Raw genomic sequence first — 14,457 nt, forward strand, 5'->3', positions numbered from 1 at the left:
TTTACCAGAGTCTCCCTCGTACTTCGGAATAATTTCTCCCAGGTCTATAACCTTGATAGCTTCTAAAACACTTGTAGTCGCCATTGCTGTAGGCCTACTCTCCACTGGCATAACAGATCTGGCTTGAATGCTCTTACTGTTTTTTTCTTCGTACTTATCTTGTAATTCTTGTTGTATGTGCGATTGTTCGTTGTTTAGTAGTGTACTTAGGTATATAATGTGTGCTTAATTTAGAGTGTATTTTAATTGTTTACTCGTTTCATCTTTGTGTTTTTACTGTGTAGATCCGCGAGTTTCAGTGTGGTGAAATGGAGTTCTGGAATTAATTAAAAATAAGAACTTCATCTCTTAGATTGATTTAAAAAAATAGCAACAATAGGTTTCATTATAGTTTAAAAAAAAAAAAATTGTATATATGTTATATATTAATTTCCTATTATTATTATTACCTCCGTCTCCTACTATCATATTTAATAATTAAATCATTTATTTACTGTTTTGTATATTTATTATACTTTTTTTCATTCTAGTCATTGCTACCCGGCATGCTGAAGCTAGCTGACCAGCTGTGCGATACAGTATCACAACCAAATGCGGACAGTCATTGCCATTTGGGTATTATTCTCCCTCTTTTTGACTTGTTTTTCCCATCCCCATGCTAAACGACTACCCTGTTCGTTACAGTGTATCGCTTACTACATGTGAATAGTCTCATCCTGCTGTTGTTCAGCTTCGGACACTATGCACTTGCCCTATTCTGCTTTCATATTTCTCTGCCTGCGGTTCGAATTACTGCCTTATTCTCACTGATTATAACTTTTATGATTGCATTTTTTTTATTAATGTATTCATTTATTATTGCTGCATTATTCGTTGTACTTTATTTTATTTTATTATTTTCTTCATTTTAATTTTATTTTTCCACTCCATTGCACCCACTTCACTCTACTCACTCTTACATAATAATGATAGAGATAATGTTGTTTATCCTTGTCACCTTCGTCGTCTCAGATCCTTCCTCAAGTCCTAGGGTAGAATCCGTCCTTGGGCGAAGGGCTACCGACTGCGCCAGTTAGCTTAGTAAAGGTATTCCAATTTGGTTCGGGGAGCCTCCCAATAATTAACAGTACCAAGTTGTGGTTTCTTTGACAACATATATCGAACTGAATTCTTTATTTTATTATTCGTCTTTCAATGCTTAAATGTTTACATGCAAATATGCTGACCTAGCGGAATGGAATTGTAATTGGAGCGGAGGCATATGTGGGGTTTGGATCTGGAGTCGTCCCAATGTTTGTGTTTGGTTTGCAACTTTATTGCCAACAAAGTATTTGGCTGCTAGATGTTTGACTGCCTTAGGATTTCGGTGAGGGCCCGCTGAGGGTAATTGCTGAGGCTGCTAGATGTTTGGCTGCCGTGGGGGTTTCGCCGAGGGAAATTGCTGAGGCGGTTACTCCTCCCCCCTCAGACTGAACTACCGACCATAACGGAGCGATGGTAGGTGTAAAAGTGGCAGGTGGAGCAATAATGGCGTGCATAGAAATCAAGATGGGAAGTGATCGCTTCCATGAAGGTCGTTAATCACTTTCCATGTTATTTCTTGGGCTTTGTCGGCTGTAGCGAGAGACAGGTCTATGTGTGTCAGTGTGCTGTGAGTAGAGTAGCGGTTTGGAGACATGTCATTAAGGAGGATGTAGTCTGAGCGGTCTATGAATTTCGCCACTATGTTGCCTCTGGAGTTGGATCAGTGGGATCCCCAATAACGGTGCCAACTGTTGAAGACGACTATGGGAAGATTTGATGGGGGGAGACTTGAAGTTTATGGGTATGGAGATGGATATTGTGTTGGATAAGTAAGTAATTTCTTAAAAAGTATTTGTAATTCTAGGTGATTATTTCTATAGCCTTTTTTATTTCATTGCAATATTTTGAGCATTAGTTTAGTTGGGAGTTTAGTTGGTTTCCATGTCGCAAGAGTCGCACGAGGGGTCTCCAGGTTGGTTTGCGTTTGTTTTGGTTTCTTTTTATTAGAAGTCTTGTTTGCGGCTTTGAGCGTTGCGAGAGTTAGCTTAGTAAAGGAATTTCAATTTGGTTCGGGGAGCCTCCCAATAATTAACAGTACCAAGTTGTGGTTTCTTTGACAACATATATCGAACTGAATTCTTTATTTTAGTATTCGTCTTTCAATGCTTAAATGTTGACATGCAAATGTGCTGACCTAGCGGAATGGCATTGAAATTGGAGCGGATGCACATGTGGGGTTTGGATCTTTAGTCGTCCCAATGTTTGTGTTTGGTTGGCAACTTTATTGCCAACAAAGTATTTGGCTGCTAGATGTTTGGCTGCCGTGGGATTTCGGTGGGGGCCGAGCATGCGTGGAATTTTACTGGGTTAGGGGGAAGTTCGTCGGAAGTTTCTGGCAAGCTTAAGGAGTTTACTTTAATAACTGTAGTCGTAGTAAGATCTGTATAAGAGGTTAGTTTTCTGGAGGTTGTTGAAGCTTCTTGCGTGGAATTGGGTCCTTTGAGGTGTTGAGGTATTGAGTTTTGCTGAAGTGCAGCGTTTTTATGAGCTTGAGCTACGTTTTTGGTGACGGTTGAGTATGGAAGCGGGGTGTTGTTTATGTTACGTAACTTTAAGATTGAAAGGGCTGTTCTTTTGTCGCATTTTTGGTAGTTTTGATGTAAATGAGGCCTTTGGTTCAGATCTGCTAGTAATGACATATTCGGGGCCTGGATTTTTTTAATAGTTCTACATTTTTAGAGGGGTCTAGTGGGTCCATCTCGCCGCCGTAATTTTTATGACACGTAGGTTTACTTGCGCGCCGGCTTTGCTTGCACTTGCACTGGCTGTACCGAAATTTTTTGAGATTGTTCTTGTCTGTTGTTTGGTTGTCTGTTTTGCTTTGGGTTTGCTTAGCCTGTCGAAAGCAGACGTCCACATTTGCCGACGAAACCGCAAGCCTGGGCCGCTCGAGCTGCCCAACTAGAGCTGCAGCTCAACAGATTATCTGGTGATAGTTGTGAAGTGGCTATTAGACTGACGAATCAAAATTAATTAACAAAAGTGTAAACATATAACGTTACTCTTAACAGACAATACTGCCCCTCGCAACTTTGAACAGTACGCAGATCCCCCAAGCCAACGATGTAACATATCTCGGCGTCCACCTTGTCAGATGTCTAAACTAGCGGAGACATATTGAAAGCAAAAGGATATCTCAAACTGAAAGCTAGTAGCCTACAATGGATTATAAATTCTCAATCACTCCTGTGTCTGAACCTCAAGGTTCTGCTCTAAAATTCCACTTTAAGCACATTTTAAATTATTGCTCCCAGGCTTGGGGGAACGCAATCAACAGCAACATTGCTGTTCGTAGCCAAGGGTGCTCAACATGACCAGCACCCAACAAATCAAGCAGTAGCCAATTTGGTCCGGCCTGTGGTCCGGCACACGCATGGGACAGAGGCAGCCGCCACAGAAGAAGTTAGTCAGTTCCAGACCTTATGTAAAGAATAAAATATGACCTTGCCCGTCTTGCTATGAACGACTCTCCAATGAGCCTATATCTAACTATCTAGATTAACCCCGGTTTCACGACTTATTAGCGGAATTAGTGCATAATAAACCACACTTTGCTAGCCAGAAGCTGCACTTTCTACAAGGCTCACTCTGCGGTGACGCAGGGAACATTTTGACATGTCGCGCTGTAATAGATTCCGGATCATAGGTGAATCCTATCTCAAGGAGGATGACAGATTTGCTATCTCTTAAGGAAATTTCATTACCGATTAAAATATCTGGAATCGGAGGAAAAATAACAACAGCAATGAGATCAATAAGCTCTCGTCATCTACATCAGGTTTTGAAACACCAGAAGAGGTGTTTATTATTCCCACAGCCTTTGCAAAGAAACCATCATTACCAATTGAAAATGATCTTAATATTCCCGAGGGAATATTATAATATCTGCCGCTAGTAGATCCTGACTTTCGGCAACCTGAACCCATTGACCTAAACTTAGGGGCTGGTGTATATCATCGTTTAATTACCGGTGAACTTCTTAGAATGGGACCTGATAAACCACTGGAACCCTATTTTGGAACAAAACGTAGACGATCTTGCAGAACCGAACTCTGCTTATGAGAAAGATGAAAATCCGGTGAATAATAACCAATTTGATATTGAAGATAGCAAACAGCAGAATGAGATTTCCCACGATGAAGGTGGGATTCATGTATCGAACTTGGCATTGATAGATCATAAAGTAATAGAGTCTGCAGACACACGTAGCTAATCAAAAATTAGCGACACTAACTAGTCCAAAAGAGAATCAATCGCTACATAGAATGGTTCCTTGCAGGTGACTTAATTAGACACTGCATGAGAAAATCCAATTAATATAGAACCGACTTTTCATCAACTTAACAACTAAAAGAAATCAGAGTTTTGTACAACATTTTTAAATTTAGCCAAGAAATATCTAAGCTTTGTTGTAGAAGTTCCACATCACATCGACGTGCCAAATGATCAATTTCTATGAGGGCACAGTTTCAGTCCCCACGACAATGCCATTTTTGTCGCAAAGTGGAGCGTTAAGCAGCATCAAGAAGATATAAAGGACTTTAATTACAAAAATGTTCCTCCGAAGCTGAAGGAAAGATCCTACACGGTCAATGATTTGTTAGCTGCTGCCAAGTTTTGACCGACATCACGCCTTAGTTGAAGGTACCCCTCAATGGGGGGAGAATGTTTGTACCGAAGGGGGCTCAACATGACCTGCATTCAACAAATCAAGCAGTTGCCATGTTGGGAACAGTACCCACTGCAGATGAGAATTGCTGATCACTAGATTATGTTTCACTACCTCACCGTCTTACCGACTCAAAGGCACATTGACTGCCCAATGTGATCAGCACATTTTGCAGTGTCAGCCGAGCCAACTACGCAAACTGCTATCATAGTCAAAATCTCCTGACGTACTTTAGAATATGTTTCATTTCACTATTCATTACACTAAGCTTCCATGTTCCATTTAAGAATAAATCAGTTATCAACGCAACTCTTAGCTCCGCGGTTTTACTTCCTACTTCTGGAAATAGGGCTCGAAATACACTATCCCAACTAGCAGGTAACCTACTTTAGCTCAACCTCATCGCAGTCCCTGCATCGCCTGTGGTCCGGCATCGCAGTTACCATCGCCATCAAAGCGTCCTTGTGCCAGCAACAAGTGCTCACTGTGTTGCAAGTGGAGTCGATAATAAGAGAGGGACTTTATCGATAGGTTAGGTCGATAGTTTCAGCAGCGGGATGAATCTGGCGGGTGATCTGGTCATTTGAGGATTAATCCCGGTTCGCTCTGGGATTACCTTAAATGGCCCCATATATCCAATGACCCAATTTTGGGAATGGCCATGTAATATGGCGGGGGGAGAAACGATGATCAGCAGATATGAGGATAGTCGCCGCCATATTGTCCAACCAGGCAGATGCAGCTGGAAGTGCTAGGATAAATTTTGTTGTGCTTAAAACTGAATAATAGTGAGTGATAGGAAAGTTACATGGTAGTTCGTTATTTATTAATAATCATTTATAAAGGCAGCCGGGGTCCCAACACAAAGGGCCCCGGGATATTTACTTGGGAGTACTACTGATATCTGCGCGACTTCGCCATACGTACCAGCCCCGACTTGGCTGCCAGCAACCGGTGTCCGTTCGACCCGCATAGACGACCAGCCATAAACGCCTTTCTCAGTCGACGCCGACGACATCAAGCACTTCCCGGTGAGTCCGTTCCGGTCTACCACGTCCACCTCATCTCGGGAATTTCCAGCCGTCGCATCGCGGCGTTGAGAAGTACCGCCATTTTGTCGGGCGGCCGAACCTCCGACTGCCCTTGCACAACTCACCGTAGTGCGCCAGTTTTCTTTCTTGGAGACCCGTATCGCTGCTGGCTTCCGGCGAGAAGTCTTCAGCCCGGTCTATCATCGCCTCCAGGACCTGCCCAATAGTGGCTGAAATTTAGGAAAAATTAAAATACATTTGTACCTTGATTGTTGATAGTGATATTTACTTCCCTGTTTGTGAATTCATCCGGACTTAGACCCGAGAGCCTTATTTGTCCTCTTCGTTTGCCTAGAATCAAAAAGGTCGCGAGCATTAGTTAGATGATATATACTGTGTTTATGCTATGCCTATTTCATGAAATCAATTCATGAAATGAGCAAATTCGTGTGTGCATAAACACCATTTCATGAATTCGATAACACACGAAAGTTGACTATGAATTCAGTCCCAATGCATGAAAAGTTGAGGCACAGCCTACTTCACAGACTACTACTCTATAGAGCTCTATATCAAATTCAAAAAATTTGACAGCTTTACTAATATCATTTCATGAATTTGTCTGTGTTGTATAAACAGGGGCTATTATAATTTCATGTATTGGAGAAAGCATGAAATTCATAGCATAAACATAGTAATAGTTTACAGTACAGTTACGTACCTTTTTGGCCTGTCCCTTCTTTTCCCCTGGAGCTCCTGAGGATTAGGTGACCATACACACGCGCATCGCGTATGTCTCTTTTGAGGGCCGTGTTTCCATGCGAGCTCTACAAATACATGACTAGCGGAGCATAATTTTCCGCGGCACCTGTACCCTTTTTCCAGCAAAAAAAATCCTCTGCTTTGACCGCGTAAATTTGTAAGACGGCGGTGTCTTTGCACATTAGGGTGGTCCAAAAAATGAAAACTAGTTCTCACCATTTTAAATGGTAGATTAATGTCTGTAAAAAATTTAATCAAAAATAAAAAAAAATGTTGTTGGGACTTAGACCTTGCGAATCGTCCTCAAAGTTTGCTTTAAAATTAGTCATACGACATGTGTTCCAGCCAGAACATTTTTCGAAAAAATCGATTTCCCACCCCCAACTTTGTCAAAATTCTTAGCTCAGTCAATATTAGTAAGAAATGGACAATTTTGAAATGTTTTTGGTTGGACATCTAAGATCCGAATTTGACACATTTACCATCTAAGAGGTCCGTATTATCTAGTGTCCTCTATTGGACTAGATGTTCCGGAAAAACTTTGCTACAAAGCGCCAAAGATGTAACACAAATGCTAGTTACCATTTGGAGTCAAAGGTATATTCCAGTCCGGCCTCACCATCATATTTTTAAATCTATATCGCGGCTTCACAAAGATTATTCTAGCCTAAAAAAATGTTAATAAAAAAGGAGAGCTTCACCGAAACAGGGAAAGCCGTTTCAGAATCATGTTGAGTGAACGCTTCCAAAGTAGTTCGGAAAGTTGACAAACGAATTTGAGAAATAAAACCAAGTCAAGGCAACCCGTATGAAAATAATATTTTTGATCAAGGGCAACAGTGCGTATGAGTTATAAACTTTGAAACCAATTCGCAGACCCTAAATCGCGTTTTTTTTTTTTTTTTTTCGTTTGGTATACATTAAATACCTCAAAGCGCACCGTGTAGGCGGGTGAGAGTAGGACCTTAAAAATGTCCATACAAATGTGGACCGCCCTAATGCACACATATTGAATATCTACTGAACCAAAGGTACTTGAAGCAAACACACTGTAACACTTTGTTGCAGTGTTTACATAAACAAAGGCCCGGTCAACCTAAGTGGCCGAAACATGAGTCGATCGGCGTGCTCACAGAAAGTGCAAGTGTCAGCATTCTGTTACATACGCAGGCCGCTCAACCGAACTCAAGTACATGCATATACCCTCGCGCTCCAGACAAAAGAGAGCATAATTAAATACACATAATATATATAAGATATACATAGCCGTCTCGCTTACTTAGATCCTAAGGAAAAATATAAATTCAGAAATAACTGGACGTTGGTAGCGGCACTAATGCTGCTCCAGATTTAAAATAAAGAATATTAAAACAAATCAAAGATGTCTTTACACTACATGGCGAAAGTGACTTTGGTCCAACTGGATCTGGTCCTGGATCTGGACCTGGCACAATAAGAAACGGCAACAACAGCAACAACGGCAAAAACAGCAACCACGGCAACAACGGCAGCAACGGCAACAACGGCAGCAAGGGCAATAACAAGAACAACAACAAGAAACGCAGTGAGTAGAGTGTGATGTAAGCCAAACGTAGTGGCGTAGTGAAAAGATTAAAAGCCAGAAAGGCTGAACTATTGAAGCTGCTGAACAGCGGCAATGCAATAAGTTGGAACAACTCGGTAGAACTGCATGCCGAAGTTGAACACATAAAAAATTGGCTAACAGTATGTACGTAAAAGTCAAATCACAGCCACACACACATCCACCTACCCTGCAATTCAAAATCTTGCCAAAACTATAAAAAAAACTGCCTCCACCAGAAAAAATTGAGGTTCCCAAGCTGAGGAAGACATGCCCGAATGACTGCGAGGGACCACTGTGTTCACCCCATTGCGGGTACACCTGTGCAGCCAGCCCCGGTGCCACACCAAAGAAGTAAAAACATGTGCAGCCAGCACCGGTGCCCCACCATAGAAGTACAGCCTGTGCAGCCAGCACCGGCACTGTCGGGCGCACCAAGCCAGACCAAGGAAAAGTCAACCGACAGCGCTGCCAAGAGCGCATAATTTTTTTTTTCTCTGCACTGCGTTGCAAAATTTTTTTAACTGCACTGCGATGCGTACTTTTTTATTTATTACATTAAAGCAAATGTTTAATATTGAGCGAAATAACTGTTGCCCGATAAGAGTACGGCCTGAAAACCATACACAAAAATTGGCAGGAAATGATATGTAAAATATAATAATTCTTGGTCCAAACAGTCAAATCTAAATTCTTCAAATCGAACTAGTTGTTAATGAATAACATTAACAGAACTTACGAATCAATTCAAAACTGTAAAATATTTGACAGACCAAGATACAAATACATACATATACATACATACATACATACATACATATACATATATATATATATACATACAAGAATACCAACCCCAAAGATGGGTTAATACCCTTTAGTTCCAAAAAAAAAGTTTCACTTGTGAATCACCTTCGGAATCACGTGGGACATGTCCTCTTGCACAAGTGAGGAACAAGTGACGCTCCATATAGAAAATTGTATGGGATGTCCGCATTTTCACAAGTGAAAATTCAAATGAAAATTTTTCGAAGTCCTACGGGATTTCACTTATTCCTTATACTCATTTTTCGTATGGCCTGTCACGTGCCGGTGACACGTCCCAAGTGAATCACTTGTGAAAATCAGAATTTTTCCATGAGTTTTCACTTGTGAAATCACTTTCAAGTGACATGTCCCATGTGAAATCACTTGTGAATATCAGAATTTTTCCATGAGTTTTCACTTGTGAAATCACTTGTAAGTGACACGTCCCAAGTGAAATCACTTGTGAAAATCAGAATTTTTCCTATGAGTTCAATTATGAAAATATAGAATTTAAAATACATACATATTTAATTTTTTTTTAATTAGATGGTATTATTTAAATTTTCAAAAATAGCACAAGTATTGTTTCTGTTTTTTTGTTTCGTAAGCTTATTTTTAACGTTAGTCATCGCCGTTCTTAAACCTTTGTCCGGGTCCTCTGAATCCTTGGCCAACGCTCCTGAAAAAACATATGTTTAAAAAATGCGTTTTATTTGCTTAATTGTATATTTACCTTTTATAGCTGTGTTTAACCCTTTGCTGGATTTTTATTGGCACAAAACATTTCGTCATCCACTTTCGGCTAACGAAACCCTTTGAATACCTTCAAAATATACTTACTTTAAACTAAGATCAATGGACAACATCTTAAACTTAACGTAGCACTTACCTGACTTTATTATATTAACTTAAAGAGACGATTAAAGTAACTCTGCTGCGCACAATGAAAATGGATGCTCCCCTTTCAATCACTCAAACAGAATGCACCAAGTCTTTTTCTCACCCCTTTACTTGATTTCTTTTGTTTTATCTTCGTTGTTGGCGCGTGCCACTGCACCTATACCCTTTCTAAAGCGAAAAATATTCGACTACGTAATTTTTACTTCTTGAGTAAAAAACACAATGTGAATTTTTTTAAAAATGTTAATTCTAAAATATTTTAAATACTTAAATCAATTTTAACGGACTAAATTTCTATAACTAAACTAAAAAATTGTATTGTTATAAAAATGTATAATAAGTAAACATAACATTATAAGTAAATTCAATTTACTTAATTTTACTATAATCAAATAATTTAAATTTATAAAAAAATATAAGTTGTATATTTTCGATACACAATAATGCTCCTAAAATATTAGGGCATTCACATGTCGCTGCGCGACGAAAATTTTTCCGCCGAAATATTAGTCGCTAGCCGAACATAACGGAGAGACTCCAAAAAAAAAATAACGGACCGGCCGAAATTTGTCTCTGCGAGCGCGGAGTGCAGGCATATTATAAGACAAGAAAGAAAGGGATATCTCCGAATATCTGCCTCTCTTTGTTGCACGATCGCTTTCGTAGGCAGTCTTCTGCGCTGCGCCGACTTCTCTGCTGACGTTAACAGCGGCCCAGCGTTTTAGGCACAAAAAAAAAACAAAAAAGCTTTTTGCCTTGAGCCATGTCACCGCGTCCCTACTGCAGAACTGAAGGGTAGACACAAAAACAGTGGATTCCACTGCAAATGTTATCAATAAAGTAGAGTCAAATAACAATCACTTAGAATTAATACATACATTTCTAATAATAATTGTTGTTATAATGTGCGCAAATTGTTTCTATAAACTGTATAAATTTCATAATAAATGTCTTAAAAAGAAATACAAGGGTGGTCAAAAGTATTTTCACAAAAAAAAAGTTAAATATACTCATAATTTGAACTTACATCTTGTTAACTTAGGCACCAATGGAAAGGTAATTTAAATGTCGCTTGAATGATACAATACATTTCTTAACCCATTCAGTACTTATTGAAAAGGACGAATTTGTGTGAAAATGTCCCTTTTAAACTTTTTTCCTCGACTTGAAAACTTAAATTTTTTGATGCAAAAAGTTTCTTCAAACAAAAATAATAGTAACTGCAAACAGAATTTTTCAAAAATAATTTTGCTTATATTTTTTATGATTTTTTGAAGGTGACAATGTCGGAAAAAATTTGTATGAAAAAGAGAAAAATATGGCTGAAATGCATGTTTCTAAGCATTTTCAAAAAATTATAAAAAATATAAGCAAAATGATTTTTGAAAAATTTTTTTTGCAGTTACTATTATTTTAGTTTGAAGAAACTTTTTGCATCAAAAAGTTTTAGTTTTCAAGTCGAGGAAAAAAGTTCAAAAAGGACATTTTCATACAAATTCGTCCTTTTCAATAAGTACTGAATGGGTTCAGAAATGTATTGTAACATTCAAACGGCATTTAAATTACCTTTCCATTGATGCCTAAGTTAACAAGATGTAAGTTCAAATTATGAGTATATTTAACTTTTTTTTTGTGAAAATACTTTTGACCACCCTTGTATATGATGAAAATATATAGCACAAGCAACATTAACAGAAAAACAAGGAAGAACGCTATAGTCGAGTACCTCGACTACCAGATACCCGTTACTCAGCTTAAGGGACCAAAGGGAAATGGAGATATGCCAGCAGAACATCGAGATTGAAAAATGCCACCTACCGGCGGTAGACAGACTTAAGCGTTATGGGCGTTAGAGTGGGCGTGGCAAATTGTTTTTTGGATCAATCGATAGGTATTGACGAGACCAAAACATTTCAATTAACATTTTTTATCTAGCATGTGGGCGCCACAGGCTTGGGCGGTTTGTGGGCGTTATAGTGGGCGTGGCATATTCGCGTAACAAACTTGCGCTGCGTACAAGGCTAGGGAATCTAAGCCTGAGATACCAATTCTCTATCTTTCCGAGATATACGCGTTCATATTTACGATATTTTTAAGTTTGTGGGCGGTTTGTTGGCGTTAAAGTGGGCGTGGCAAACTTTTTTTAGGTCAATCGATAGGTATTGATGAGAACAATACATTTCAGTTCAAATTTTTATTCTAGCATCTAAACTGTAGGAGCCACAGTTTTGGGCGGTTTGTGGGCGTGGCACTCTGCTGAAACAAACTTGCGCTGCGCAGGAATCTCAGGAATCTGCATGCCTGCATCATGCATCCCAGTATTGTAGCTCTTATAGTTTCCGAAATCTCAGCGTTCATACGGACAGATGGACAGACGGTCAGACGGACAGACGGACAGACGGACTAGATCGACTCGGCTAGTGATCCTGATTAAGAATATATATACTTTATGAGGTCGGAAACGCTTCCTTCTGCCTGTTACATACTTTCCGACGAATCTAGTATACCCTTTTACTATACGAGTAACGGGTATAATAATTCTGTAATCAAATTTTAAAATTTAAGAAAATTGAATAAAATAAAAATAAATAAATAAAAATAAATAAATAAAAATATATTAACTAAAAATGGCTACACTAAAGGCAATTAGAGATACATATGATAGGGACCCTCATTTTGAGGAAAGAATTCTGCAATTAGTTTCAGCAACTTCAGTTAGCATTTATAATTTAGAAAATGTATATATTGAAACATTTAATTTAGATGCTTCTACACTAATATATTGCACAAGCACCCAAAAGGGAATTGTATTATACGCCATTCCCCTGCAAGCAAAAGGGCGATATTTCTATCGCCTGTCGTCCAGAAGTCACTTCTTAGTAACTTCTGCGCGATAGAAACGCGATTGAACACATTTTACAAAAACAAAGTATACATATATCGTAACTTCCAAGTCACTTATGGACGATAGAAAGGCGATAGTACACATTTTACAAAAACATAAAGGGTCGGGATCGCGAAGACGTAACTTCTGAGACACTTCTGCGCGATAGAAACGCGATTAAACACATTTTACAAAAACAAAATATACATGTATCGCGAAGAAGTAACTTCTGAGTCACTTCTGGACGATAGAAAGACGATAGTACACAGTTTACAAAAACAAAAAGGGTCGGGATCGCGAAGAAGTAACTTCTGAGACACTTCTGCGCGATAGAAAGACGATAGTAGTGAGTAAAACACGCGATAAAAAGAGGTCGCGGTAATTTTCCGTTACCCCTTTTTTTTCTGAAAATTTTTTGGGTCTTCCTTTTGACCCACGCCGTTATTTTTCGCCCGAGCGTCATTTCGTTGCGTGACTTGTCTGCGGACAGTGCGGTTTTGTATCAAATTTGTGCGTTTTAAAAATATAGCTTTGCTTCTTTCCAAATGTTTTTAATTGCTTAACTTATTTAAATGTCCCCCCAACAAAGCGTGCGAAATTACGTGCTTATCGTGAGCTGTACGATTATTCAAACCTTTTTACGGACAAGCTAGCTGTGGACATTACTTGGTGTGTAACTGCGGAGAAACCCAGCATCCAACGATTCTCAACATATTTTATTGTAAAAGGTAATGTCTTCTAGTTTATTTTTACTTAGAGTGAACAAAAAACAATTTTGGTTTCTGTTTCTTTTAGAAAGGGTTATAAGTAAATTTCTTATGTCGATGGAGCTGGACCTAAATAACATTGTTCAGCAAAATTTCCTACATGCCAGGGACCGAGTATACAACCGGACAAAGCACGTATACACAAAATAAATGCAAAATATTAAAAGTTAAAAAAAAATGTTTTTATTCAAGATTTTCCAATGGGGAAAGACTCTTCTAGGTATCTTCTACAAGCATATGTATACATATACTTTATAAAGTCACATTTTTGAGTGACTTTCATAAGTGACTACGGCGACACTTCCAGAAGTTACTTCGGCGATATCGCATTCGGGAAGAAATGTGCCACTTCGGCGGCACTTCTCGGAGTCACTTCGGCGACACTTCCAGAAGTGACTTCGGCGATATCGCATTCGGATCGCGGAAGTGACTCCCGTCGGGAAGAAATGTGCCACTTCAGCGACACTTCTCGGAGTCACTTCGGCGACACTTCCAGAAGTGACTTCGGCGACACTTCCAGAAGTGTCGCCGAAGTGGCAAATTTCTTCCCGACGGGAGTCACTTCCGCGATCCGAATGCGATATCGCGGACGATCGTTTTCATCTTCTAGAAGTCACGTAATAGTGCCTTCCGCGATAGAAAATGCTTGCAGAGTCCAGGTGTACAAGTTAGATCAGTAGTAGACGACCACCCAATACTAGGTAGAGCAATAGCAATCAGAAGACTTTACAGAAACAAACCCTAAAATAGAAGAGCAAGATTTAAATAATCTTACTATCCCAGCTGTTTTAATGTCAGATCTGGATAATTCTACAGATTCTGATGATGGTTCAAGCATAATAGAAAATAAAATAAGCAACAATATCACTGTTCACGCCCACTGTCCGGCGAATCTGGACCGGCCCCGCTATCCAGCTGCACCGCTCTCTCGCTCTCTCGCGCTCCCGCTCTCCTGCGCTGTTCCCAGCTCC

The 14,457-nt window shown here is 39.4% G+C and overlaps 1 protein-coding gene across 4 annotated transcripts in view; it reads right to left on the reverse strand.

Annotated features, from left to right (window-relative positions):
• The window catches only part of LOC119562564 (putative serine/threonine-protein kinase STE20-like), a 244,685-nt gene that overhangs the window by 33,496 nt on the left and 196,732 nt on the right, over positions 1 to 14,457 (reverse strand). Inside the window, exons 6-8 of one of the 4 annotated variants that reach the window (XR_005221886.1) lie at positions 6,506 to 6,785; positions 6,074 to 6,135; positions 1,133 to 6,014 (exon numbers count right to left, since the gene is read on the reverse strand). The exons of 1 other annotated variant lie outside the window; for it this stretch is intronic. Coding sequence is in view for 1 of the 3 variants with exons in the window: in XM_037875773.1 (XP_037731701.1) it covers positions 243 to 316 (74 nt within the window). In the remaining 2 variants the exon portion in view is untranslated. Of the gene's footprint in view, positions 1 to 222; positions 317 to 1,132; positions 6,015 to 6,073; positions 6,136 to 6,505; positions 6,786 to 14,457 lie in introns of those variants that run through there. 2 more of the 4 variants (XM_037875773.1, XM_037875776.1) reach the window with 2 other exon arrangements.

Source organism: Drosophila subpulchrella, unplaced genomic scaffold (genome assembly GCF_014743375.2).
Source record: "Drosophila subpulchrella strain 33 F10 #4 breed RU33 unplaced genomic scaffold, RU_Dsub_v1.1 Primary Assembly Seq61, whole genome shotgun sequence".
Taxonomy (NCBI): Eukaryota; Metazoa; Arthropoda; class Insecta; order Diptera; family Drosophilidae; genus Drosophila; species Drosophila subpulchrella.